Consider the following 24,881-nt stretch of genomic DNA (forward strand, 5'->3'; position numbering starts at 1 on the left):
ACAAAATAACCATCTGCAACAGTCTGTGTGGTTCGAATGTCCCTTGGAAACAGTCGTCTCAAGGGTTGTCTTTATGAGTGACAATTAAAGGGCACTAAAAAATAGGTCTGCTCTGAAACTGGGTACATTGACCCTCATTAAGTTTTGTGCAGGCTCTGGAAATGAAGAGAAATCAAAATATTTCCTTCAGTGAGAGTCCTCAGAAAGGTTTTAAATACAATTTTTAAGAACTCCAGTAGAAATTCCTACGTATTAGCTTTTCTGCCAGTCTGAAATCAGGCCAGTTAATTCCCAGTAAATTGAGCAGGCACTTGCCCAACCCTGTGGGCACAGAGGGGATTAGTGGGAAGGCTCCGGCAGACCATGAGTTTTCCATGGGAGAGGGTTTTGCAGGGAGTCAGCAGAGCCAGACTGTAGCCAGGCGGTGACTCTCCTTCCACGCTGCAATGCAAAGCAGCTGACAGACACTGCCAGGGCAGCCCAGAGGACAGATGTATATACCTGAATATATACATATGTATATATATAAAAATATAACTGAAACAGGAGACATTAAGCCATCGGGTTGCTGGAGGCTGCTGCCTGCTAAGACCTTCCACCTACCCATGAAAGTTTATACCTAATTCATGCTCCATATTAATTAATTAGTTAATTAATTTATTTATTTTCTGTAACTCCTCATGGATGAAGTGATGTTAGAAAATGGGGATATAAGAAATTATTGCATATGCTGCTGTTAAATTAATAAAGTGTGTTGCAACAGGAGAGCTCTTATGCAGTAGAGGTTGGGTTTAGGGGAGCCCAGATGCTGTCAGAGAAGTGATTTAGGGCTGCATGGACATGTAGCTCGGTGCCTGGAGTGGTTTCTTTTTCTGCTCCTGTATGATCTTCTGTGTAACATCTGGCAGGTCGTGCAGAGACCTGGCCTTAAAAATGCTGGCCTAAGTCCTACATGATAAAAGTCTACAGTTATAACAAAGGCAACATACCTCTTGGGTTTTGTTACATCCCACACTAAAAAGAGCACAAAGCTTTGAGCCTAGTATTTGCCTTTCCTATGCAGCTTAGGCTAGATAGCTAAACTTTGTATGTCCTCAGTTTCTAAACCTTTAAATGATGCTAGTGATGCTGTTCTACCACCAAATATTGTCTAGATGTTTGGGTAGCCTGATGACAGGGGACGAAGGTATATATTGTGATAGGCAAGGTGAGAGCTGGAGGAAGATATAACACCGTTACTGTATGGCCTGTGCTGTGGTTCAGTATTCAAGTTAAAGTCTCCCCAGCAAACATTTGAAAGCTCAGATGTTTAGATAAGGTTGTAAAATGGCTATTTTCTTCAAGCTACCAAAGGTGCCAAAGGCTAAGAGAGACCTATTGGTACAGAAGATGTTCTGGGATTATTTTCTCCATGGGGTTTGTAAAGCCTTAGTGTAAAGTTAATGCAACTCAGTGTCATGTTCAAGCTTTATTTTAGGGATAAATGCTATTTATCAGATCTGGCAGGATCTGATGAATGCTCCAGTGAGGTTATGCGGTTGTGGGAAAGTTTGCAACATAGCATAGGGTAAGACATCATGCAAAACGTCAGCCAGCCATTCATGAGTCCATTGACGCATTTGGAAGTTTTGTTACCATTCACCATGAACAGGATTAGCCAAAACTCATCATTCTTTGTCTGCCAGAAGGTTTAGTGTGAATTTTTTTTTCTTTTTGTTTTTTTTGGCTGCACTGTGATGAAGCGATTTATTTTTTAAATATCCAAGGAACTACAAGCTTCCTGAACTCTACAAGTGCTGGGTGGGTTTGCTGTTCCCCTCAGGTTTTCTGTTAAGGCCATCAGTGAAATTGTCATTGTCACAGAGCTGCTGTGGCTGGTCTCCAGGCTTCTCTGTGCAGGCCAGGCTGGCAAAGCATATATCAAACACTCATCTGCTTTCAGATTCTCTGACTATGAGACACACCTGCTTGATATCTTTATTCCCAGATAAGACACCTGGCAATTTCTAAGGTCTCCAGACATAGATCCAGACATGTCTGAAGTTTTTTTGAGTCTGACATACTTCAAGAAAAACATTTTAGACGTGTTAGGCAAGTGCTTTTTCAGTTAACACCACATGAGACACTCCATCTCCTTCAGTACCTGGCTTTAACTTGCTTATTAAAAGTCCAGCCTTGCTAAGCCTCATGTAAAGAAAATGATGAACAGTAGCCACTTCTTAGGGTGAATCATAGCTGGATTCCAAGAGGTTTGGAAATGTCCCCTGGAAGAGGGGCATTTCTCTACGTATTGCTATATAATGAGCTTCTGGAGACAAGGCTGTCAAATTAAACACTCAGGTTTTCATGCCTAAATAAATACAAGTATAAATACCTCATCCAGTGTTATGAGGCTGTTTCCTGCCAGCTCTCATATTGACTGTCCAAACTACCTGCAACATCATATATTCCACTAACACCAGTGCCAGAGACTTCAGATCTCACAGGCTACAAAATCAGCTTCCAAGAAAATCAAATAAATCTAACTATTTGGGGAAAATAGTGGACCCACTTGAACCTGCCTCTACAGGACTTTTCAGGGCTGACATACAGCTGCTCTGATGCAAAGCAGATAACCTGGAGAAAAAGGGATTCCACATGCTGGACTGCAACTTGAAAACAGGATAACATGGCACAGCAGGACACTCCCTCCTGAAAAAAAACCATCCCCACCAAAGCCATGGGGCATCAAACCCTTCCCATGCTGCATGGCCAAGAAACTGATGCCAGATTGGGTTGACAGGAAGCTTACTCAAAGTCATGGAAAGGACAAAATGGATAGGAACTTGTAAAGAATCAAAGGATGGTGGTTAACTAATGCCAGGCAGTAAGATGAGCGATAATAAATCTTGTCAGCCTGACTCTACATAATTTTTGTGATCAAGTCACAAGTCTGGCATGTAAAGTCAAGTGGTGACATTTTCTTAAACCCCTACAAGTTGTCATCCTACTGAAAGGGAATATTGAGAGAGAAAATTAGTGACATAGTCAGTGTGTCTGTGTCATAAAGAAATAAAAAATGATTAATTGATATTTTGAAATAAAATAGTAGATGAGGAGCCTCCTTTGGTAGTGTTTTCTAGTGGACCCTCTAGGATCTCATTTTTTCCAGTGCTGTTCATTAACTGTATCCCATTATCTGGAAGAAACAGAAAAATCATTATTCATAAAACTTGCAGATTGGTCTGGACCTCTCATTAAATGGACATATTTGAAAAGTATCCACTAAACTAAAACCAGACGGATTTGTATATATCTGGGAACAAAGAATTCATACCACACTTCCAAGGCAGATGTTTGCATTAAGGAAAGCAGAGATGGGCTTGAAAACAGCAGTGCTGCAACTGTGTTCATCTGAGCTATAGAATTAAAATGGAGAAAAATCAAATAGGTGATAAAAGATGCCATCGCCCCTATATTCAGCATTAAGGAGTGAGGCTCACTGATGGATACTGCTTTTAATTTAGCAAAGAGAAGGAAAATGAAAAATGAATGTCAAAAGAGTGTTGCAAGGATGAAATCCTGAAAACATGCTCTATGGCAAGAGCCTTACGGAGCTGTTTATTTATTTTGCTCAGAGGATGACTAGGATGTGAGCTAATTATGGTGTGCAAATGTCTGCAAGGAGGTGATATTTATTGTGCTTCCTGTTTTTTTGTTTCACAGGCAAAGGCGGAGTGAGAGCCAGTTGGAGGAAGCTGAAGCCAGACACACTAGACGTTAAGTGGGTATTTTTAATGTTGAAGGTAATTAACAGTTGGAATAATAGACGTGGGAACCTGGTAGATCCTCCAAGGCTGGAGCTTTTAATTAAGGCTCGGAGGACGTGAAGAAAGGCTAACACAAGCTGCTCTCCCTTGTTTTTCTCTATAATCAGTGGAGATACGAGACTTTTCTGCCGGGAGAGTCAGAAAAGGAGGCAAGCCTTTTCCCTGTCTCTCTCTGCTGGCTGCAGAGGGTTTCCAGAGAAATCAGCTTTATTCAGCGGTACCCTCTGGTATAATTCATTACAAAACACATTTTATTTCCAGGATGCTTGAAGAGCTCAGAGCAGCAGCAGCCCTGGGAGGCTGTTTGGCCAGGCTGATGTGGGAGGTCAGACTGAGAGATTAGAGCACCCTCTTCTGCTCTAAAAATTTAAAGCAAAGCGATACAGCCGTGGCTTAACCTTCCCATGGGAAATGTTATGGCCGCATGAATGCGCGCATCTCTGACTCACTTTGGTGAGTACAGAAGAGTATTGGGAATTGATCTGATGGTGTGCAAATAACACAGCATTACAAAGAAATCTTTGCTCTGTGATGTGGTTGTTGCAGTAATGACGAGTTTAAGATGTGAGAAAAAAGTAAGGTTTGGAGGCATACACAAGGTCTTAAGCTTTAATGCTAATTCCAGCCAGATGAATTACCTCAATAACATTTTTTTTTGCCTCAGCTGCATGATTTACCTTGCTTGCTGATGAGTGAGGCAAATCAGGCAGTGCCAGGACCTGAGCTTTTGTTTTGCAAAGGTAGGAGTGTTATCCCCAGTCCTGGATACCCTAAGCATGGGACAGATGTGGTAGAGCTGTTTGGGATAACCAGCTTTTCCTGCGGAGGGTGGGTTCCTGCCACTGGTATTACTTGATTGCAGGAGGGTCTTTTCTTTCACTGGCAAACAAGAAGCAGAAGGGAGAAAGTGATAAAGGTTTCAACCCACTGGGCTATGGAAAAATATGAATTCATAGAATCATCGAATCATAAAATACCAGGTTGGAAGGGACCTCGAGGATCATCTGGTCCAACCTTTCTAGCACAATCTAGATGAGGTGGCCCAGCACCATGTCCAGCTGAGTCTGAAACGTGTTCAGCGTAGCGGAGTCAACCCCTTCCCTGGGGAGATTATTCCAATGATGGACTGTTCTCATGGTGAAAAATTTGCCTCTCGTGTCCAATCAGAATCTCCCTGGGAGTAACTCATACCCGTTACACCTTGTCCTCACCATGGGACTCCTTGTAAAAAGGGAGTCTCCATCTTCTTTGTAGCTCCCCTTTAAGTACTGGTACATGGTGATGAGATCACCTCTAATCCTCCTTTTCTCAAGGCTGAACAAGCCCAGCTCTCTCAGCCTGTCCCCACACGGCAGGCTGCCCAGAGCCTGGATCATCCTGGTGGCCCTTCTCTGGACCCCCTCCAGCCTGCCCACATCTTTTTTGTATAACAGGGACCAGAACTGTGCACAGTATTCCAGGTGTGGCCTGACAAGCGCTGAGTAGAGAGGGATAATGACTTCTTTATCTCTGCTGGTGATGCCCTTTTTGATACAACCCAGCATCCTATTGGCCTTCTTGGCCGCAGCAGCACACTGTTCACTTGTATTGAGCCTCCTGTCCACCAGGACCCCCAGGTCCCTTTCCACAGAGCTGTTCTCCAGCCAGGTGGTTCCTGGTCTGAGCTGCACTCCTGGATTATGCTTTCCCAGGTGCAAGACCTTACACTTGTCCTTGTTAAACTTCATGAAGTTCTTGTTAGCCCACTCTTCCAGCCCATCCAGATCTTCCTGCAGGGTGGCTCTCCCTTCCAGAGTGTCTACTTCCCCACTCAAGTTGGTGTCATCTCCGAACTTCATCAGGCTACACTTCATCCTGTTATCCAGATCACTTGTGAAGATATTGAATAGCATTGGGCTCAATATCGATCCCTGGGGGACCCCACTTGTGACGAGTTGCCAGTTTGAAAAAGAGGCATTTACCACCACCCTTTGGGTACGGCCCGCCAGTCAATTCTTCACCCACTGCACAGACCACTTGTCCAGGCCATAACGCATCAGTTTCTCCAGGAGGAGGCCATGGGGAACCATATCAAAGCCCTTGGAGAAGTCCAAGTAGACAATGTTGACCGCTTGCCCCATGTCAACCGAGCAGGTCACTTTATCATAGAAGACCACCAGATTTTTCAGGCACAATCTGCCTTTTGTGAAGCCGTGTTGGCTTTTCCCAATCACGTGTTTCATTTGACTCGTGATGGCCCCCAGGAGGATCCATTCCATGACTTTCCCGGGGATTGTTAAGGGATTTCCTGGAAATTGTTAAGGGTCAGAATAATTATGCTAATAAATAGAGCTCCAAGTTGATTATTTTTTCATCTTTCATTGTTGGGTGCCTGACCCACATTTTTTTCAGCACAGGAGATTTTAATACTATAAACATCCCCTAGAAAGGAATCACTGGAGCTGGTCCAGGAGACTTTCAAACTGCTGACCCTGAGTGAAATTAAACTGTGCAGTACCATTGTCAATACCGAAAGAAATGAGACAGCAGTGAGCATATGATATGTGGATAGAGATGTTGGTATATTTGTATACGGATAAATCAAACTTTTAAATTCAGTTCAAAAAATCAGACTCCTAGCTGCAAAAACTTCATTTAATTTCAAGCTTTGATCAAAACTCAGTGTCAAAACCTAATGCACTAGTAGCACACAAAGCAGCGTTCTCAGTTTAGGCTTGACGTTAGCATGTCTTTTAGGCACTTTCCAAATGCAAAGTAATTTGGTAATTCCTGATAACCATCTTGAATTGTACCAGCCTTCAATGAAGCACGTGTCCAGGAACCTTCCTGGATCTGGGTCATGCAAGGAAATCAATGAAGGGAAGAAAATTAATGAAATGAAAGGAGAGAGGTGCTCTTCCCACTGCATGAAAGACTTTGTGGCTTCCCATAATGATTAGTCATGAGAAGAGAATTGCTCCTGAACACACACCAATGAGATATGTATAATTTATATGATGCATTTGAAGTTAATACTGCTAAAAAGTTGAATTACAAATGGTTCCCTCTAGACCACAGGTGCTGGTCCTGTGACCTCGGGGCTTCCTAGCTAGGACAGGCGTGGAGACATTCAAGGTCTTTCCAGGATGACAGCTTTACTGCCAGGTCTGCTGGGGAAGGAAGGTGTCTGGGAGTGTGGAGAGGGTTATTGGAGGGCTCAGCTCTCCAGGGAAATAACCAAGAAGATTTTGATAAAGGTATAAAAATCTGTGTGTGTGTCATGATGGGTTCCAGGAAGAAATGGGGAAAAGGGGAATGCAACACATCAGCAAGATGGTAGACCCCAAAATCAAATACTCTGTTTACCCCAAATCTAAATAGCTCTTGTGTTTGCTGCTTACGGGGCAGAAGAGACGCTATCCGTGCTGTGGTGCAGAGAGACTTAAGAAGCTGTTCTGCAGGGGCAGATCCCAGGAGCTAAATCTCACTAATCCGAGGGCAGAGCTTTAAGATGCCATCCCTACAATTACTATGTTAGATATGAGTACATATCCGCACTGAGGCAGTTCAGAGTGAGGCAAACTTGGAGCTCTGCAAGACCTTCATCGAGGAACAAAGGGCTTGGGGCGATGTACCCCAAGTTGTGAAACCTTGGAGGAGAAGGATGGCCCTCATCAAAAGGGACGTAAGAAGCTTTTGACACAGCGTGGAGGGTCCCAGAGCACCCACCCCATTGGAGTGGCCCATGCAAGCACGAAGTTGAAGGAGGTGGGCACCCAAGCGCACTTTCAGGGGAGGCTGACCATGCATTGCCCCTCCTTGAAGTGGGACCCACGTTCAAGGATAGCCACTACCACAGGTGAGAAGCTGCTCTCCTGGTGGGTGGCTCCTTCTGAAGGTCTCTCTCCATCTGGCTAGAGGACCTGCGGGTGCATTTACAGCATATGCTCCACTGCTGTCCTCTGTGTTGCATGTCTCGGTGGCTGAGGATCCAGGATAAAAATACTTTTCCAGTAATGAACAGGTAAGCTGGTAAGGGGCCTGCTATTTTTAGAGCACAAACCTGCTTGGATCAGCAAATTTTCTAAGCTGCATTGTGACACTGCAGATGGTGGGGAGACTGTTATGGGTTTCAGATTTCTGTGCCTGGCTGTGAAGGATGAGGTTGTTATTCCCTAAAAAACCTATGGCTCCTAGTCTTTAGCCAACAATATTTTAAGCCAAGAGTGAACACAAAGCTTTTGCCCTGACAGTTATTTAACAGTTCTTTATCTAAATTCAAATCATGATCCACCTTTTCACTCACTTTATGATTACCTGTTTATCCACTGTTCATTTTGCCAGGTTTAAGAGACCCTGCCATGAGTTGTCCTTGAAAAACCTTTTCAGAAAGCTTTAAAATCAGATGCATATACATACGTGTATCTCTAAGTATATGTGTATAAGGATCTATATATGTGCGTGCATGTGGGTGAATATTTGTATGGGCTCTGATTCATATTCAAAACTCACTGAGGATTTTGGACTGGCAAACGTTGCTTAGTGCATTTCATCTTTTTTATTTTCTTATATGTGTGTTTGTCTCTGTCATTTGGGAATTATCCTTCCGAAGAATCAAAAACATTGTGTATCCATAGGTTGTGTTTCCTGCTGCAAACAAAGCTGAGTCCATCTTCGCTGCCTGGTTTCAAAATATATTGCAAAGCATTTTAAAATGTTTATATAAATGTACATTTAAGGGCTATGGTACATTGAACTGACACTGGTTGGATGCTTGTCTGCTTGTTGGTGCAGTGGCTTGTCTGGTGTGTGTCCACGTGTCTGTGCAGGGTTTTGGCATCTCATAGGCTTGCACCTTGAGAACTGTTGTGTAATTTGGGCTGACTCAGCTGTATCTACATGCATGGAACAAATACATGTACAGGAAGGCAAAGGTAATCTACTTTTCTTCCAGCAGCTGGTAATGCACTGCCTGGCTTCCTGAAGAACTCAGTGCAGATCTACCCACCTGTAAAACAATGTCATTTCTCCTACTGTGTCCTAACAGCTTGTTCTGGGTGCTGTCAAGGCACATTAGATTGCATCAGTTCAACACTGGAAATTCATTCAAGACATTTTTCCAGGCTCTCTGGTGGCTGCTATTGGGAATAATCTTACTTTGCTCTCCAGCACATTGTTCTGTTTTTAAAATTGGACTGCTCGGACCTTGGAACTGTGACCCCTTTTTTTCCAAAGCCTTTCCCCATGTGGCTGCCAGGTTAGCGGTGGGACGACTAAGCAAAGATCCTTCACTAAATCTTGGCCACAGGCTGGATTATGTGGTCCTGCAAGACGAATGTGAGACATCAAGAGCTCTGGTTAGATTCATTGACTTTGGAAAGCTTTCCTCAGCTTTCATAGGCCCTCTGAACCCTGGCTTCTGTGAGGTGGCTACACTTTTAGGGGAAAACTGGAATAAAGCCATCTTCTCATGGATGTGCATCAATTATAAACTGGATTCCAGCATCCACCACCCTACATTTGCAAGGACCCTGCCCTCTCCAACCCGAGTTTTGTTTACAATAATGAAATATTTTAAGTGGGCTCATGTTGGCATCATTGCTTCCAATGAGGATATTTGGATGAACACAGCCAACAAGTTAGCGAGTGCACTTAGGAACCAGGGGCTTCCTGTAGGCATTGTTACATCCATGCGTAAAGGAGAAAAAGGCATTGAAGACACCTGGAACGAGATTAAAGAAGTTGATGGCATTAGAAGTAAGTTCTTTGAGTCTCATTCCTTTTTTTTTATTTTCTCCATGGTAGGACTGTATTGCTTTCCAGTCGGCATAACTTAGCGAATTACATTTTGAAGTCATTTAAGTGAAGCAGAATTTTATATCTGACCTTAATGGAGCCAGCGCTTCACGTAAAAGAATGCTGGACATTTTCTATGTGATGGAGATAGGGCAAAATACTCTCTACAACGTGGAAGATTGGGTCCAGCTTGTCTGAAAAGATAATATTTAGTAGACAAGTATCAGTGCTTGACCCTGTTGAGTGTAAAGAGGGGTTTATAGGAAGGTTTTATATTTATGGTGTTTTGGATTATGGATCATCAAAAATCTCATGCTTTGATGCTGTGTCCTTGCTGTCTGTGTTCAATGAAGGTATCAGAAGTGAAATCCAGTGTTATACATCACATACTAAAGCAGTGGAAGAGCCCTTGTTGATGTACAGCACAGGCCTCCTTTGCAACCTTCCTTCCCATCATTGCCCTGCTTTGCTCCTCTCAATGACTGAGCTTTGAAATGCTGTCTTGGATGAAAGATCAGGAGTGCTTCCTTTCAGGAAGGGCCAGTGAGCACCATGGAAAGCCTGTTAAACAGTTACACCTGTATTTCAGTTCGCTTCACCAGACATGGGGACATTGGCCTCATAGCATTTTGCAGTCAAAGACACAGACTCTGGGACAGTCAGGCATGGACCAGATGTTGCAACACAAGACAGTGCCCAACCTAAAATCTGTGTATATGGTGACAGGGTGAATGGGTAGAGCTTTGGCACTGCTAATGGTGTCTGTCAGTGTCAGCTCAGGGCACAAAAAGGGAAAGCTCATGTCTCTCAGTCAATGACAACAATGACCATGACTACCCATCATGTTAGCCTGTGCCTCGCTTTTGTCAAAATTTTTCTCCGTTCCTCCTTCTGTATGCCTCCAGGAATGGGTGATGCTCACAGCCTCCTTTGCTAGAGGTTGCAGACCTCCAGAGGTTGAACAAAATTGATGTAGCTCCCAGCTTCCTCAGCACATAGCATTGGTGAGGGACTATTAAAGTCTGACGTGATACAGCAGTTCAGACAGCTCTTTTATTGGGAGGGAGGGAGCTATTTTGTGTTGAAAACCCCAAATGGATTAACAACACTGTCTGTGATCCTTGTGTTTCAGTTATACTCCTCTGCATGCATTCTGTGCTCATTGGAGGGGAGGAACAAGCCACCTTACTCACAAAAGCTCTGGAAATGGGACTAGCAGATGGAAGATACATCTTTGTTCCATACGACACTTTACTGTACAGTCTTCCTTACCAAAACAACTCATTCAATGTCTTTGATAATGACAGCAAGCTCCAGGAAGCATATGATGCTGTGCTGACTATCACACTGGAGTCTGGAGAAAGGACTTTCTATGATGCATTCAGGGAAGCTAAAGAAAGTGGTGAAATAACCAAGGATTTGGAAGGCACCCAGGTAAATATTCTTTCTCTCAGGCGTTTCTGGGACCTGGTAATGGGAGACATGAGACAAGCGACAGTTATAGAGAAAGTACAGGCAAGAGACAACCCAGACTGCATGCTTTTATTTTGAGAAAAATATGGTGAAAGCTGGGTGTGGTCTGCATTCATTTGGAAAGGATATTTCTCCTGAAGTCTGGCAGTCTAACTCAGTTAGTTCAACTGCAGGACCATGCTGGGAATTCAAGAGAAAGAGGTTGTCTCGGAGGCTCTCAAATTTGGTTTGCTATGTGCTAACTGCAGTAGGCCCAAGATGAAGAGGTGTTTCCTAAGGTGGATGAAGTCCATGGAGTTTTTAAGGCACCAGAATAAGATGTCCACATGCCTGAGAATTTTGGGGGATGTGACAGACAAATGAAATACTGGATGCTTCTAGAGGGAAATACTTAGGATCATTGTTGCCTCATTCCTTTCAGCACTATAGTCAAAGTTATTCTTTGTCAGCACAATTATCTAAATGTCACCAATAGCCTATTAAAAAAATAAGTCAGTTGCAACCTTGTAAACATTGCAAGAAGAATTGGGGAAATCTGTCATATTGGTGAAGAGATGTAGGATTCAGCTGAGCTAATCTTCGAATCTCATTATGATCTTTCAGAAAATTGTAAGTACTTTTGAAGTATGATTTATCAGATCTGTATGGATGTCTACTTTTGGAGGAGATGAATCTTGACTTGAAAGCATTCATTTCTTTCCCTTCACTATAATGAGAGCCCAGGTTAACTGTCTTGAGTGTAGGGTTCTTCATCGTAGGTGCCTACATCTGGTCAAGTCCCACCGCAGATGTGAAATTCTGTGGGTCCCAAGAGCACTCCTCGTTTTATCACAAGTGTATATGCCTATAATCTCTCTTCACCTACCAACTGTGAATGACCATGTGATTGTAAAAGCCGCCATGTGTGTTTTAAGGGGAGGGGAAATTTTTAGGTTCCTAAATCAAGTCTGGCACAGAAGGGAGCAACATGAGGAGAAAAGGCTCTGGTACCCCAGAGGATGAGTTCGCTGTGGCTCTGCTTTGTGGTTTTTATGCCTTAGGAATAAACAATGCTCTGACAGAGAGAACCAATCCTTTGGGCATAACATTTTTCCTACCTGGGCAGGGAGATGAGCCTCTGGCTTTGATCTTCTGTTTGTTTTAGCACAGTGCTTTGAGGCAGGCTGTGACAAAACACCAGCTGAACATCAGGCTCAGTCTTGGCTCTTCCCATGATAAAGGAATTTTACATAGTTTTAAAAATACTTTGAAATTGTATTTTGGTAAGCAACCATAAGAAAAGACAGATATTCAAAGTCACGCATATATTGGGTCAATCCAGAGCTACCTTCAGCCTAGGATTCTTCAAAGCCATTACTCTGTGAGCCTTAATGCTCAGGTGTCTCAGTTCTTGAGTTCGCAGCTTAGCCAGTGAGACATCTTATGCCACAGATCTCAAACCAGAGGTTGGCAGCAGTATATCCTCACCTCAGTTTCTCCTGTATTTTTAGGTTTCTCCAGTTTTTGGAACAATCTATGATGCCATTTACTTCATGGCAATGGCTATAGACAGTGCTCGGAGGAAAGGAGTCAGAATCTCAGGAGCTAACATAGCTGAGCACACAAAAAACTTCAGTTTCCCTGGATTTAGTCACTGGGTAGAGACAGACAACTGTGGGAAGGGGCTGAGCAACTACGTGATACTGGACACTGATGGTCATGGGAACCAGCTCTTCCCGACCCACTTGCTGGACATGTCTTCAGACTCTGTGAAGTCCCTAGGCCGGGCCATCCACTTCCCCAGAGCAGCTCCACCCAAGCCAGACTCCAGCTGTTGGTTTGATCCAGATGTTCTCTGCACTGGAGGTAAGAGAGACAAAACCCTGGGGTCAAATGGCATTGGGTCCATGCTTCTTATTTATTTCATCTTTTCTCTTACTCCACGGGAGAGCACCCCAAAGAGAAAAACCTACATTCAAGAAATTCATATAAATATGACCAGTCATCATGCTGTTTGTCATGGGAGTCCTATAAAGAGATCCCACTGTTGATCCACAAGACTCTCTTATTGCTTGTTATGTCAATAAAGTTGTTGCCATTGTTGTGTGCTGGAAAGAGTTTTCCAGGTCTAACAGTCAACATCTGCCTATTTTGATAGCAATCAATATATGCCGGAGGCTCCAGCCAGCACCGTGTCCCTGTCCTTCTGAGGGACAGGGTACTAAGAGGATTTGCGTTGAAGACAGCCTAAGAGAGCTGCGCAACGGCAGATGCTCTTACCATCTCTCCTGGTTAACCCCAGCTTCTTTACCCAGTTAACTATGCAGCTTTAAGGACCATCAGAGCTCGCCTCATCAAAAAAAGATGATAATCATTACTCAAAATAATTTGAGTTACTGTAGACAACAGAGGTGGTAATTGAAGACTTAGGGGCAGAGATATCTATGCTGCTTCCTGGCTTTCCAAGACTGGTCACTAGTTCTACTTATTATTTTTAATCTGAGGCAACTGTGGTGCAGTTTTAACGTCATGAGGGAAACCAAAATCTCAGGGTAGGATACTTAGCCTCCACTTGACATATTTACTTATAATACTAAGCATTTACTCCTACTGCTCCAGGGTATAACTTAAACAGACAAAATTAACCACATCTACAGAATATTTCATTCAGCAGCTGAGAAAAATGTTCCCCTTGGCTCAGCCATAGCTGGTTTAGATCAGTGTCGCTCCGTGGAAAATGGAGATATACTGATCTTACAGCAGCTGGCAAGCTATAGAAGAGACAAATATAATGCTACCATATATCTAATTTTGCACTGCTACTAGGAACGGTGTAGCAATTTAGCATGCCATTGCAGTCTATGGAAAAATCCCACTGATTTTTAGAGAGATCAGATTTTATGTTCACACCTTTACAAAAGCATAAAGCTCTAGGCATTTGCCAGTGAAGCGGTAATTTATTATTATTACTAATATTTCAGAGACTGAATTTTATGACGGGAATTAAATCCAGGCCTCAGTCTGGCTTTTGTACGGAGTTAGGGTTGGACGGGTGTTGGATGTGAAGCTACCAGGCTGCTGTCGTTCCCGACCCCAGGTCCACCAGGAGCAGGGCTGAGCAGATGCTCCCAGTAGATGTACACACACACACACACACAGAGCACAGACACAGCCAGTCACTGACAGACTAACACATACAGGAGAGCAACGCGTTTACAGGCACCACTACCCACAACCAGCATTGCTGAAACATGGACAACATAAACGTACTGATCCTGTTCTTATGTACCAGCTAATCAGGCTCCAAGCTTGCTAGCACATGTCACAACCGCAGCCCCTGCACACACACAAATGCATCCTCTGGTAGGTGGTCCAGACCTGTAATCCCCCCATAGCCAGCTCTCGAACCCTCTGGTCTCTGTAGCAGCCAGTCTCCAGACTTGTGGTCTCTCACAGGTTGCATGCTCCAGGACCTCTTATCTTACTCATTTGTTAGCCTGACTTGAAGTCTGCAAACATCACACACAGGCAGAATAAAAAGCACCCTCATCCAGGAAAAAAATCAGAAACAAGGGTTAAGAAGAAGGTAGGACAGATTGTGATGATCAGGTGCAGGGTTTGGCTGGAAAAATGCACAACATGCTTATGTGTGACCAGTATCTCACGCCTGAGCCTCCCCAACTCACCCTCATCCCTCCCTTTCCCCATTTTTTCCCTTCCTCTAAACATCCCATAAGAAGTTTTATATACTCCCATAGTTCTCTTAAAGTGTCCCCTAATGAGTTTAACACAATCCCACAAGTCCCCTCAAGAATGCTGTAGGTTTGCTCTTTCCCATGAACCCATGATAACCTTGCTTTCACTTCTGATGAGCTATAAAGTTCTGGTTGAGCTTCCTGAAGGCTTTGCATCATTCCTTCAATGACCCATCCATCAGTGACATGAGTGCTCTGGCCTTTGGTAGTGCTTTTGCTATCTCGTATTCCCTAGGGTTTGTTTATCTGGTAGTTTATTTTTTACTTCTCTTGTCTTTTGACTGTCTCTTGTTCACCCCGGTGAATTCTGTGCTCCAACCAACTCTTGCTCTCAGCTTATCAGATGCTGCTTCAGTGAATGAAATTGGACTTGAGTGTTTTCCAGCTGTGGAAGAGTCCTCAAGTCATGATGTGTAACTGTGCCCCTACTTCAAGCGAAGGACATGATCAGGGAGAGACCCTTTCCTATTCCTTGGTTTCCGCCACTGCCTTTCAAGTACCACGTTGCCTTAGAGTCCTCTAAAGTATGGTCAAGCACTTTGGGGTTATAAAATGCAATGGTAATAAGCAAAAGAATTTCTCTGGGGCTCTTTCTCAAAGGAGGTTTGTTAAGACAGCAGAGTCTCTGGAGGCTACCTGAGGAAGCTTAGGAGACAGCGCCAGTAAAAAAACCCTGACTGAATACAGAAGAGAGCATTAACAAACTCCATGTTATTCCTACCACACTGTGGTCTGGGTTACAGATTCTCTGAAATGTTAGAAGGCCATGCAGAGATGTGAGATGGGGCTTTCATACACTTCATCACTGGTTTGTCCAGGAGGCATTTTCTCCTTTGTCCAGCAAGAAAACCAACCCAGGCTCCAGTGACTGGACTATTTAAAGCTCATTCTCTCTTTAATAACAAGTTTCCTAGCAGGCAACCACAGCTCCAGAGCACTACGTCTCCTGCAAGTCTGCCTCTAAGCTGATCCAGTTGCTCCTTTTCCATGGATTTAACATTGTGCAAGACTTTTATGGGATATGTTCTGGCTTCACACTCACACCAGTCCTTCTGGAGGGGGGCACGTCTTCAGCAGCTCCCTTGCTTCCTAGGGATGAGCATTGGATTGCTGTCACCTACTCTTACAGGGACTGCAACACTCTGACTTTGTCTATGCATGAAGAACAAACCCTGGCCTCCAAGCCAGCTTGGTGTGGTCTTGCTCATGCCTGTATTCAGGGTGAGCACCTCCCGGAGAAAACTGGCTGTGTCTCCGTTGCACTTTGGTGGAGTCAAACCTTGGTCTACATCCACTCTGTCTGCAAGGTGGGGAAATGGGTGTGAAGTATACATTCTACTGTGCCTGGATTTCTTCTCAAATGGAGGTCTACAGGGATAGTTCCAGGCTGGAGCACGAAAGAAGAGTGACGTCTTATATAAAGTCATAGTACCATAGAATCACTGAATGGTTTAGGTTGGAAGGAACCTTTAAAGATGATCAAGTCCAGCCCCCATGCCATGGGCAGGGACATCTTTCACTAGATCAGGTTGCTCAAAGACCCATCCAACCTGACCTTGAACACTTCCAGGGATGGAACATCTACAACTTCTCTGGGCAGCCTGTTCCAGTTTATGTGTGAGGACAATCAGCGATTGGGGCCCTGGTCTGAAGTAAGAAAGTCCAAACCCAGCAGGAAAACTTCAGCTAAAATGCTCTGTCTGTTTCTGAAAAGAGTGTTAATTTTCAAAAACTCCTGCAGCTTTCACTGGGAAGCTCTAGGTCTCAGTGCTTGCAAAAAGGCCCGTGATTTAACTTTGAGTGACTTAGAGACATGAACCTTTTATCAACCCAAATTTCTCCATGCTTGTTTGTGTTTCAGGATCTCTGAACACAGACAGAATAAAATAGAAACAAACAGAAGACAGAAGAGATAGAGACAGCAAACACTTCCCACTGGAATTTAGCTCATCCACTCATGTTAGCTTTCCTTAGCTCTCCAGCAAAGACACTCACGAGCAAAATATGTGTCTCCAGTACTTTCTGTTGATGGGCCCATTGAGGAAGACATCAGCCTTCTCCTCCTTCTCTTCTGCTCGTTTCAGCATTAGAAATCTGTAGCAGGGAATGAAAAATCCCAGATGGGCTGGTGACTCACATTGGCCGTCAGTTTGGTACCACATGATAAAGATTTTTCAGCGTTTCAGTTCCTGGAGAGAAGAGGGTCAAATGTTCAAAAGTTATGAACTTTGCAGAATCTGCCTCTAAAACTTAATACTTCCTTGTGAGTCCAGTCTTTATTTACTTGAAGAAAACCTATTTTCCCACTGATCCAGGGCTCCAGGTCAGGTACAGAAAAAAAGTGCATGGAAATAAATAATTAAAGTGGCTGCAGTCTCATGTAAATAAAGTCAATAACTATTTGTGTATTCACAAATTAACATTGCATAAAATTTTTTTTCTAGCATTCTTCTGGCTGAATATTTGACTTTGTAGTCTAATGGTCTGAACATTGATATTTTCAATTTTATTGCCTAAATCAAAGGGATTTTCTAATTCACTGATTCTTTTCCCCTCTTTGCACAGGGATTGATCCTACAGTCATGATTTTGGGAGTAATGCTGGTATTTGCCCTGGTGCTTTGTGCTGTGGGCCTGGCTTCTCTCATCAGGTGAGAATTGCAGTAATTATTTGATTTGGTGCCACTTTCAGCTTCTGTGAGAGACTTGCACTTTAGCCAGCAGTTTAGACCATGTGAACACATAGCAGGTTTGATTGTGGTCTTTGCTCTCCAGCCACGTATCTCTTCACTTTATTAAGTGATAGTGGCTTGAGCATGGTGGGCATTGGTTCTGCAGTCTCAGGAGCAGCCATTTTACCCTTAATCCAGTCCAGGTTTAGAAGGATACTGCAGTCTGTTGCTGGAAGGATTAGCTGGGTGATGGCTCTGAAGCATTAGGAAGGTGACTATCACTTTGGAAGTGCAAAGTATGCCATACAAACCAAAGACAGGAATCTGCTTTGAGAACATCAGGGTGGAGACCAAGTGGGCTGCCTTGTTAAATGTCTTTTTCTTACTCCAGATCATTCTTGCCTGGATTTCTGTCCCTAATATAATCTTGTTTCCTATGAAACACCTAGGCTGACCCTCTTTTACTCTCTCCATGTACTAAAGAGAAAGAGAGAGAGAATATCTCTGGAGAGGGTTCAGAGCAATTAATTACGATACCTCTTCATTACCAAGTTGACTCACTCCCTGTTTTGAACTGGAGTCCAGCTCCCTGGTCATTCATGTTGCATATATATTGGTCTGGGCATGGAATATTTGGAGCAAATGAAGTAGTCTGCTGGGAAAGGGACAGTTTCCAACAATTGCATAGGTCACACTTGTGTCCTGACTCTATATCCAAGGTCGACATGACCCAGCATGGACTGGTCGGTCCAGGAGCTATGGGTTGCTCTTTGGCAAGGACACTATGGCCATAACCTAAGGTAACCTTCTGCTCCAAACTGGCCCCTGGAGTAATCTGTCTCTCATTATTGATGACTATGTGGTATGTGACTGAAACTAGAGTGAAATTAGAGTGAAATTAGAAGACATATTTACTCAGCAGCAATGAGTTCAGCAGAGCAAGGTTCCTGGATTGTCCCATCCAGCTTTGCCTCTCAAATAATCCCAAAACATGTTTTCTCTCCTCTCCTGAATCATCAAACTCAGATGATATAAGGCCACCCAGCAAGCAACACCCCAAACAGCTCCCCCACTTATAATACACAGCTGCTTCTGATATCTTATAATTGCAGGCACTGAGGAGGTTGCCTCCATCCACCCGCACTTTAAAACCCTGCTCTATTCCTTGGCCACCAGCCTCTACAATTACGTAAATAAAAGACAATCTTTCCGCCTACTCTACTTGTAAGCTGTTCCACAAGTACCAGACTGTGCTTGGGAAGGCTCAGTCATGAGTAAAGATGTATGGCCATCTGCAAAGGAAGGCAAAAAAGTCTAGCGTGACTCAGACTATGATTTATGTTAGGGAAGGGTATGTCTGGAACTAAATTTAAACCACAGCATGGTCTGAGTTCAAACATGGGAGCTCTGGTCTTAGCTCTGCCAGGGATGTGCTGCATGACCTTAAATGAGTCACTCCACTCTCTGTGCTTTGCTTTCAGCAGAGGGGTGCTTCCCTTCATGCTTGGGGGAGAGGATGTGATTGACCAAGCAAGGTTTTCAGGTGGACAGGTGAAAGGTACATAAGTGATGAGTTTTTTGCATGAAGATTTGCACGAAATGGACATAAGCCTGTTTGAACTACGCCATGAACGCGTAGTCCTTGATGGTGCACCCTCTTTTGTTGTGGTCTCTTCTGCCTTGCAGATTCAAGAGAAGCTGGGCAAGTAGTAGGATGCAGTCAAGCAAGAGATAGTATCTTTGCTGGTCTGATGACTATACTGAATTTTCTCTCTCGCCTGTGGCAGTTCTGCAAATCTGGTAGCCTATCAAGGAGTGCAAAGAGTCATCCCTTGGAAAATGGGCAGCAGCATCCTGTGGAGATGCCAGAAGCACATTTGTCCTGTGTTACACAGTGCGTGATAGACATTCCATCTGGCTCAGGTCCTGGAAGAAGTAGATCTGAATCAGCACAGTCTTCTTCTTGATCTAATTACTCCTGACCAAAAGGATCAGCACTGGTTCAGCAATACTGCTTCCAAGACCTCCACGATGCATTGCACTACACCATGCACGCCAAACTGCTCATCCCCTGTAGCTTTTCCCTCTGTATGAGCTTGCAGCCATTACAATATACGAGGGGGTATCTTGCTGTGTGCTTCATACTGCACCATGCTACAATATAGACATTCAGCCAGCACATTTTGATGGTAACTTATGTCCAGGCAGCTTTTATAAATTACCTGTGCTTCAGTTTCAATCCCTAAGAAAGGCTGGCGTGCTTGAGAGCTGTTTTCTCACCAGCCAGATTGGCTGGTCTAATAAAATCTATTATTCTCTCCTAATGGAGAATGCTTTGGGATATGAAAAATAAAACCAAGCAAAATAAAGTATGCATTACATATGCATCTGATTCATATTTGTAACCAGATTGACTCAAGATGTCTATTTGAGATGAGACCCTTTGAGTTTATAGCTTTTGTAGTCTGTGAATTGGATAACCCTTGACTCAGGAGATTTCAGTCCAAGTCAGGGCATCATTATTTGTCTACTGCTTTCACCCATGTCCACCCCCACTGCCACACCACATGCTGCACTTTCCTAATACTGCAGGGAAGCCAGATGTGGGGGACTCAGAGGTGGTATAAACTGGTTACCTACCTAAAAATGATAACCGTGACTCTCCAAATCTCGCAGGCATAGTATCTTGAATAGCCAGCTGTTCAGAGGACCTAACAAGATAATATTGACCCTGGATGACCTCACCTTCATCAACCCAGAGCTGCATAAAAAGGTAAGTCCTTCAACTCGTGAAATTAATCTGGTGGGACACTCAAAGACAGGTTTGCTGTGTGGTATTTTCATACCCATGAAGCTCTGGGAAGGTCATTCACTTCTCCATGTCTCATTTTCCCCTGCATATCAGAAAATTTCCCATATGCTGAGTGTTTTTGAGTCTCAGATTAGATGCACATGCAGTGTCAGAGCTGTTACGATGATGTAAAATAGTACCCTTGGTTGTGTTTTTTCTAACAGCCAGGGCTTATTCTTCGTTCTTGAGGTGGGATGGCATAGCATAGTTCATGTCCATAGAGCTAAACCATCTTACCGTCTAAAACAAAATGTCTGCATCCAAACTACCTATTGGAAACCGTTCCTAGCCTGTGCTGGCTCCTGCCCAGAGCTGGGGATCTCCTGCGGGAGTGTTATTTGGCATAGGCCAGAGCCATGCCCAGGACCATGCCAATGATATGGACTGCTGTGGTACAATCCCTTTGCCTAGGTCACTGGCACAGATACAGGCTTCTTGCCTGTGCCAGAGGAGACACTTCCCTGTGCCTTGCTCAGAGAGATACCTGCCTCATCTGGTGTCTCCCCCGAGCCACGGTGTTTCCATCATCTAAAGTCCTGCTATAGTGTTTCAAGGTCCACCTTATGAGCCTTTTAGAGGTATTCAGAGAGATGAGATGGAAAGTTTGGGAGGTTTGGGAAGTTGCTAGTATGGATGAAACGTATGGCCCGAGGCAGAGCTGGAGTGGAGGTTTACATCCAAAGGTGGTAACTGTCTTTCACCTGCTTTCCTTGCCTTCCAGAGGCTGACCTTGGACAGTCTGACTGATGCAAACAGCATAGCAGCCGACGGCAGAAGTCTGAAATCTGTAACCCGCTCCTTTTCCTTGAAAAGTGCAGATGCCACCCATGAAACCTCCAATGTGGCTTTGTATGAGGTAGGTAGGGACCTCGTGCAGCCTCCTCCCACCACTTCGGTTCACTGAGCTGCTCAAGTGGAGAAAGTTTTGGGCTGCAGTACAGTAGATCCCAGGATGTGAATACTGCTGACGGACCCTGAGGGTAAAAATAAGTTACTCCCAAGCAGGGACTCACCAGTGTTTAAGGTGATTCTATGCCAACCCTCACCCTGACACTTGGAGTCATGGGGGGTGGTGGTATTTGACAGCCCCATGTAGTGTTGCCAGGTCTGGTCCCTTTTAAAGATGTCACCACCTAAAGGCACAATGAAGAACCTTTCTTAGAAGACCTTTAGGTGGTGACATCTCTAATAAAGACCTTTTTTACAAGATGGGATTAAAATACACAGAATAAAGGCTATCAAATTGTCCTTTGTGCTAACAGGACCGTATGGAGTTTAAGCAGAGGCAATGGCCAAGAAAACCCACTCCATCCATCAGTTCTTTCCTAAAAATACAGCTCTTTGAAAAAATGGCATTTTTGTGTGAAAAGGAGCAAAATTAACTGGGTCATTAATGCCAGAGAAAAGCTTTGGACAGAGTTACTTTCCCTTTTAATCAATTTATCATTGTTTATCAGATACCAATACACCTTCTAGATATGAAGTTCTGATCTGGGTGAAGGTCATGCCCCACCCCATTTTTTTGAGGGTTTGCTGTGCATATTTTTATTCGGGTGCGATATAGAATGAATCTGCTGCCAAGAACATTGAAAATCCCCAATCACTTTCAAAGGCAAGGATCTGGAATTCAGACCTAGGTCCCAATGTTAGCTGTTGCTCAGAGACTTGTTCTATCATTCACCCACCTGTATTGTGGACAGGGAGACTGGGTGTGGCTGAAAAAATTTGAGACGGGAGCAGTTCACAATCTGAGGCAAAGCTCCACCAGCATCTTGAGGAAGGTAGGAACAGGGGATGGGCATGTGGAGGGAAGGTTGCTCGGGGGACCTTTGTGACTGCAGGGTATTTTTATTCTTCTTGTCTCCTGTTTATCCATTGAATCGCGCTTCATGGCTGTCAATGAGTCTTGCCCGGTGAAATCTGGTGGAATGGACCATGCACGATTGCATTTGACAAGCTTACCAATGACCCATGTGTCAGAGTCAGCAGCTTGCAAAACCCCACCCTGGACTTGACACTTCAAAGCTGGTGCAATGCTTAATGTATAATGAGTCCTTTAAGTGGCCTTGTCTACAAAGGCAAAGTGGTTTGGAGGAAATCGTCCCTGCCTGTGTCAGGGCAGGATGATGCACTGGTAGCGATTTTCACGTGTTACTTGTTGACTGTCTAACAGTGTGGCACAGACACAGTTGTGCATTTCTCTGGGATTTGCTTTGTGTTTCCAGTTAAGATGCCTGGTAGAAGTTTACTTTTAGTCTTCAATTTTATTATTATTACTAAATGACAAGCAAAGACAAGCAAAAAAATTTATTTTCCAAATTCAAGGCCATTAGTTGTTGGCAGCTACTGCTAACATAGCAGTGACATTTTTATGCATATAAATATAACAAATTTACCAGGGCATGTCTCCAAAGGCACCATTGATGGATTACTTTGGATCCTCCAGGCATGGTATTGCTTTCCAGATCAGACCAGAGCTGGAGCAAGACTCCACATGCTGAACTCAATTTACCCCAGTGAAGCCATTTTGTCCTAGTGAAAGATCCAATCCAGCTTGTCTAAAGAAAAACAAATTTCTGTTCAATTTGCTTTTGCTGTTTTGCTTTCTTTGTCTCAATGGATAGACTAAGAAAAGCAAAGCTTAAAAAGAGTGTAGGATAGCTGAAAGTAAGCAGCAAAGAGGTTGTTTGCTTCCCCATCCTTGTGTGAAAGACTGGGAGTACAGGAATGGTAAGGACGTCTAATGATATAAAGAAGCTGCTGAGCAGATGTCTGGCTGACTTGGTCTCTTGTGATTCACTGTCTTGTTTCAGATGAAAGATCTGCGTCATGAAAACGTGAATCTGTTCCTGGGCTTTTTCTCTGACTGTGGCATCTTTGCCATAGTGACGGAGTACTGCTCCCGAGGAAGCCTGGAAGACTTGCTGAGAAATGAAGATATGAAACTGGATTGGATGTTCAAGTCCTCTCTCGTGATGGATCTAATTAAAGTAAATCCATTGCTCCTGCTGAGGCGTGACCTGCATGTGACTTTTATGTTGACATAGCTATTTCATCCAGGACTTTGGGATTTTTATAGCAATGCAGGGAAAACCAATGCGAATGTGATTATACTGGTATACAGTGTCTTTAATGGAGATCTCTTATTCCTGTTTTGTTACCATCTGAGAGCAGCACTATTAAGGGTCTACATCCATGCAGCAGGTTGAGAGGTTAAAACTACACATCAAGCTAGAACTGATCACCTAGAACAATGAATTTGGTGACAAATTCCTACTTTCCAAAGGCCCCTTCTTGTCATAAATCAGAAATGCAACCAGCATAGAACCTAACCGTAGAAATCTCCTGCCACAGGATGGCTACATGTATTGGTCACTTTAGAAGAGTGTTCACACACTCCCAATAATGTCCCAAATGTTTTCATCCCCTAATGGTGAACTACCAGTCTGGGACAGGTGGCCTACAGACTGCCAGAACCATTCTTACAGCCCATGATCCACCTTATGATCCTCCTTGAGGGAGCTGGGTAAGGGCATCCAGCTCTTAATGGTTTTGCTTGACCTAACCTTCGGATACCACTTGTGCCCACCTTCTTAACCTTGTCTAAAAGTACAACTTCCGAGTGCATTGAGTCCTAGGGCTACAGAGGGAGGCATCTGACTGTTCCTAAAGCTGCCAGTCCTTTCCAGTATTACTTTAATTCTTGTTCCTAATCCATTTCTGATCTTTTCCCGTAATGAGTTGATCAGGACTGCATTTGACATAGTCAATGCTGTATCTGATGCCATCTAAGGTGACCGTTTGGCTTGGTGTCTCTGAATGCTGATGGATAATATAATTCTTAAGGAACAGCCTCAGTCTTTTCTGTGTTTCATAGGGAATTAGGTATTTACATCACCGAGATTTTGCCCATGGACGTCTCAAGTCTCGTAACTGTGTTGTGGATGGCCGGTTTGTGCTGAAGATCACTGACTATGGTTATAACGAGCTCTTAGAAGCGCAGAAATGCCCGTATATTCATCCACCCCCAGAAGGTACGTGCCATAAGGAAATATATTTTGCGAAATATTTGTCCATTGATTTAACAGATGCTTGTCCTAATGCAATTGCAGGCCAGTGGTCACATAAGGATTTATGTGCTGAATCTCACATCTGGTTACCTGTATCCTATGCATTGTTACAGTAAAGGGTAAGCAAAGTTTTCCAAGGCTTCCTGAAAGTGAAGTGAATAGCAGAGTGTCATGGTAAGGAAAAAAGATTTTATTGTGAGCAGTGACAGAACTTAAGCCTGTCATAGTTGGAGAAGGATTTAAGCGTCCCTGAAATCTGATCAATCCCGAATTTCTGTGACTGGTGGAATTGGCTTCACATCCTTAGCCTCAACCCTATATTTGAAGTTTTACGTTAAGCCAAATGCAAAGAGTTTGTTTTGTAAAACTAAGCCATCTGAAACACAAGATGATACAGGTCTCTCTGAAAAATATCTTCTACACGCCAATCACCAAAGGCTGTCACATGACATTCCCACCACTTAGGGACAGCATCTCATGGAACCAGGTTTGGAGACT

At 43.7% G+C, this 24,881-nt stretch overlaps 1 protein-coding gene across 1 annotated transcript in view; it reads left to right on the forward strand.

The window, feature by feature from the left end:
* The first annotated feature begins 8,806 nt into the window (after positions 1-8,806).
* GUCY2F (guanylate cyclase 2F, retinal) overlaps positions 8,807-24,881 on the forward strand; it is a 45,034-nt gene continuing 28,959 nt past the window's right edge. Inside the window, exons 1-9 of the mRNA XM_009476480.2 lie at positions 8,807-9,545; positions 10,717-11,018; positions 12,548-12,902; positions 17,357-17,441; positions 20,139-20,235; positions 21,035-21,169; positions 22,014-22,094; positions 23,127-23,303; positions 24,191-24,347. Of these exons, the coding sequence (XP_009474755.2) occupies positions 8,807-9,545; positions 10,717-11,018; positions 12,548-12,902; positions 17,357-17,441; positions 20,139-20,235; positions 21,035-21,169; positions 22,014-22,094; positions 23,127-23,303; positions 24,191-24,347 (2,128 nt within the window). The remainder of the gene's footprint in view (positions 9,546-10,716; positions 11,019-12,547; positions 12,903-17,356; positions 17,442-20,138; positions 20,236-21,034; positions 21,170-22,013; positions 22,095-23,126; positions 23,304-24,190; positions 24,348-24,881) is intronic.

The sequence above is a fragment of the Nipponia nippon genome, unplaced genomic scaffold (genome assembly GCF_047370975.1).
Source record: "Nipponia nippon isolate SJK-2023a ecotype South Korea unplaced genomic scaffold, ASM4737097v1 scaffold_2, whole genome shotgun sequence".
Taxonomy (NCBI): Eukaryota; Metazoa; Chordata; class Aves; order Pelecaniformes; family Threskiornithidae; genus Nipponia; species Nipponia nippon.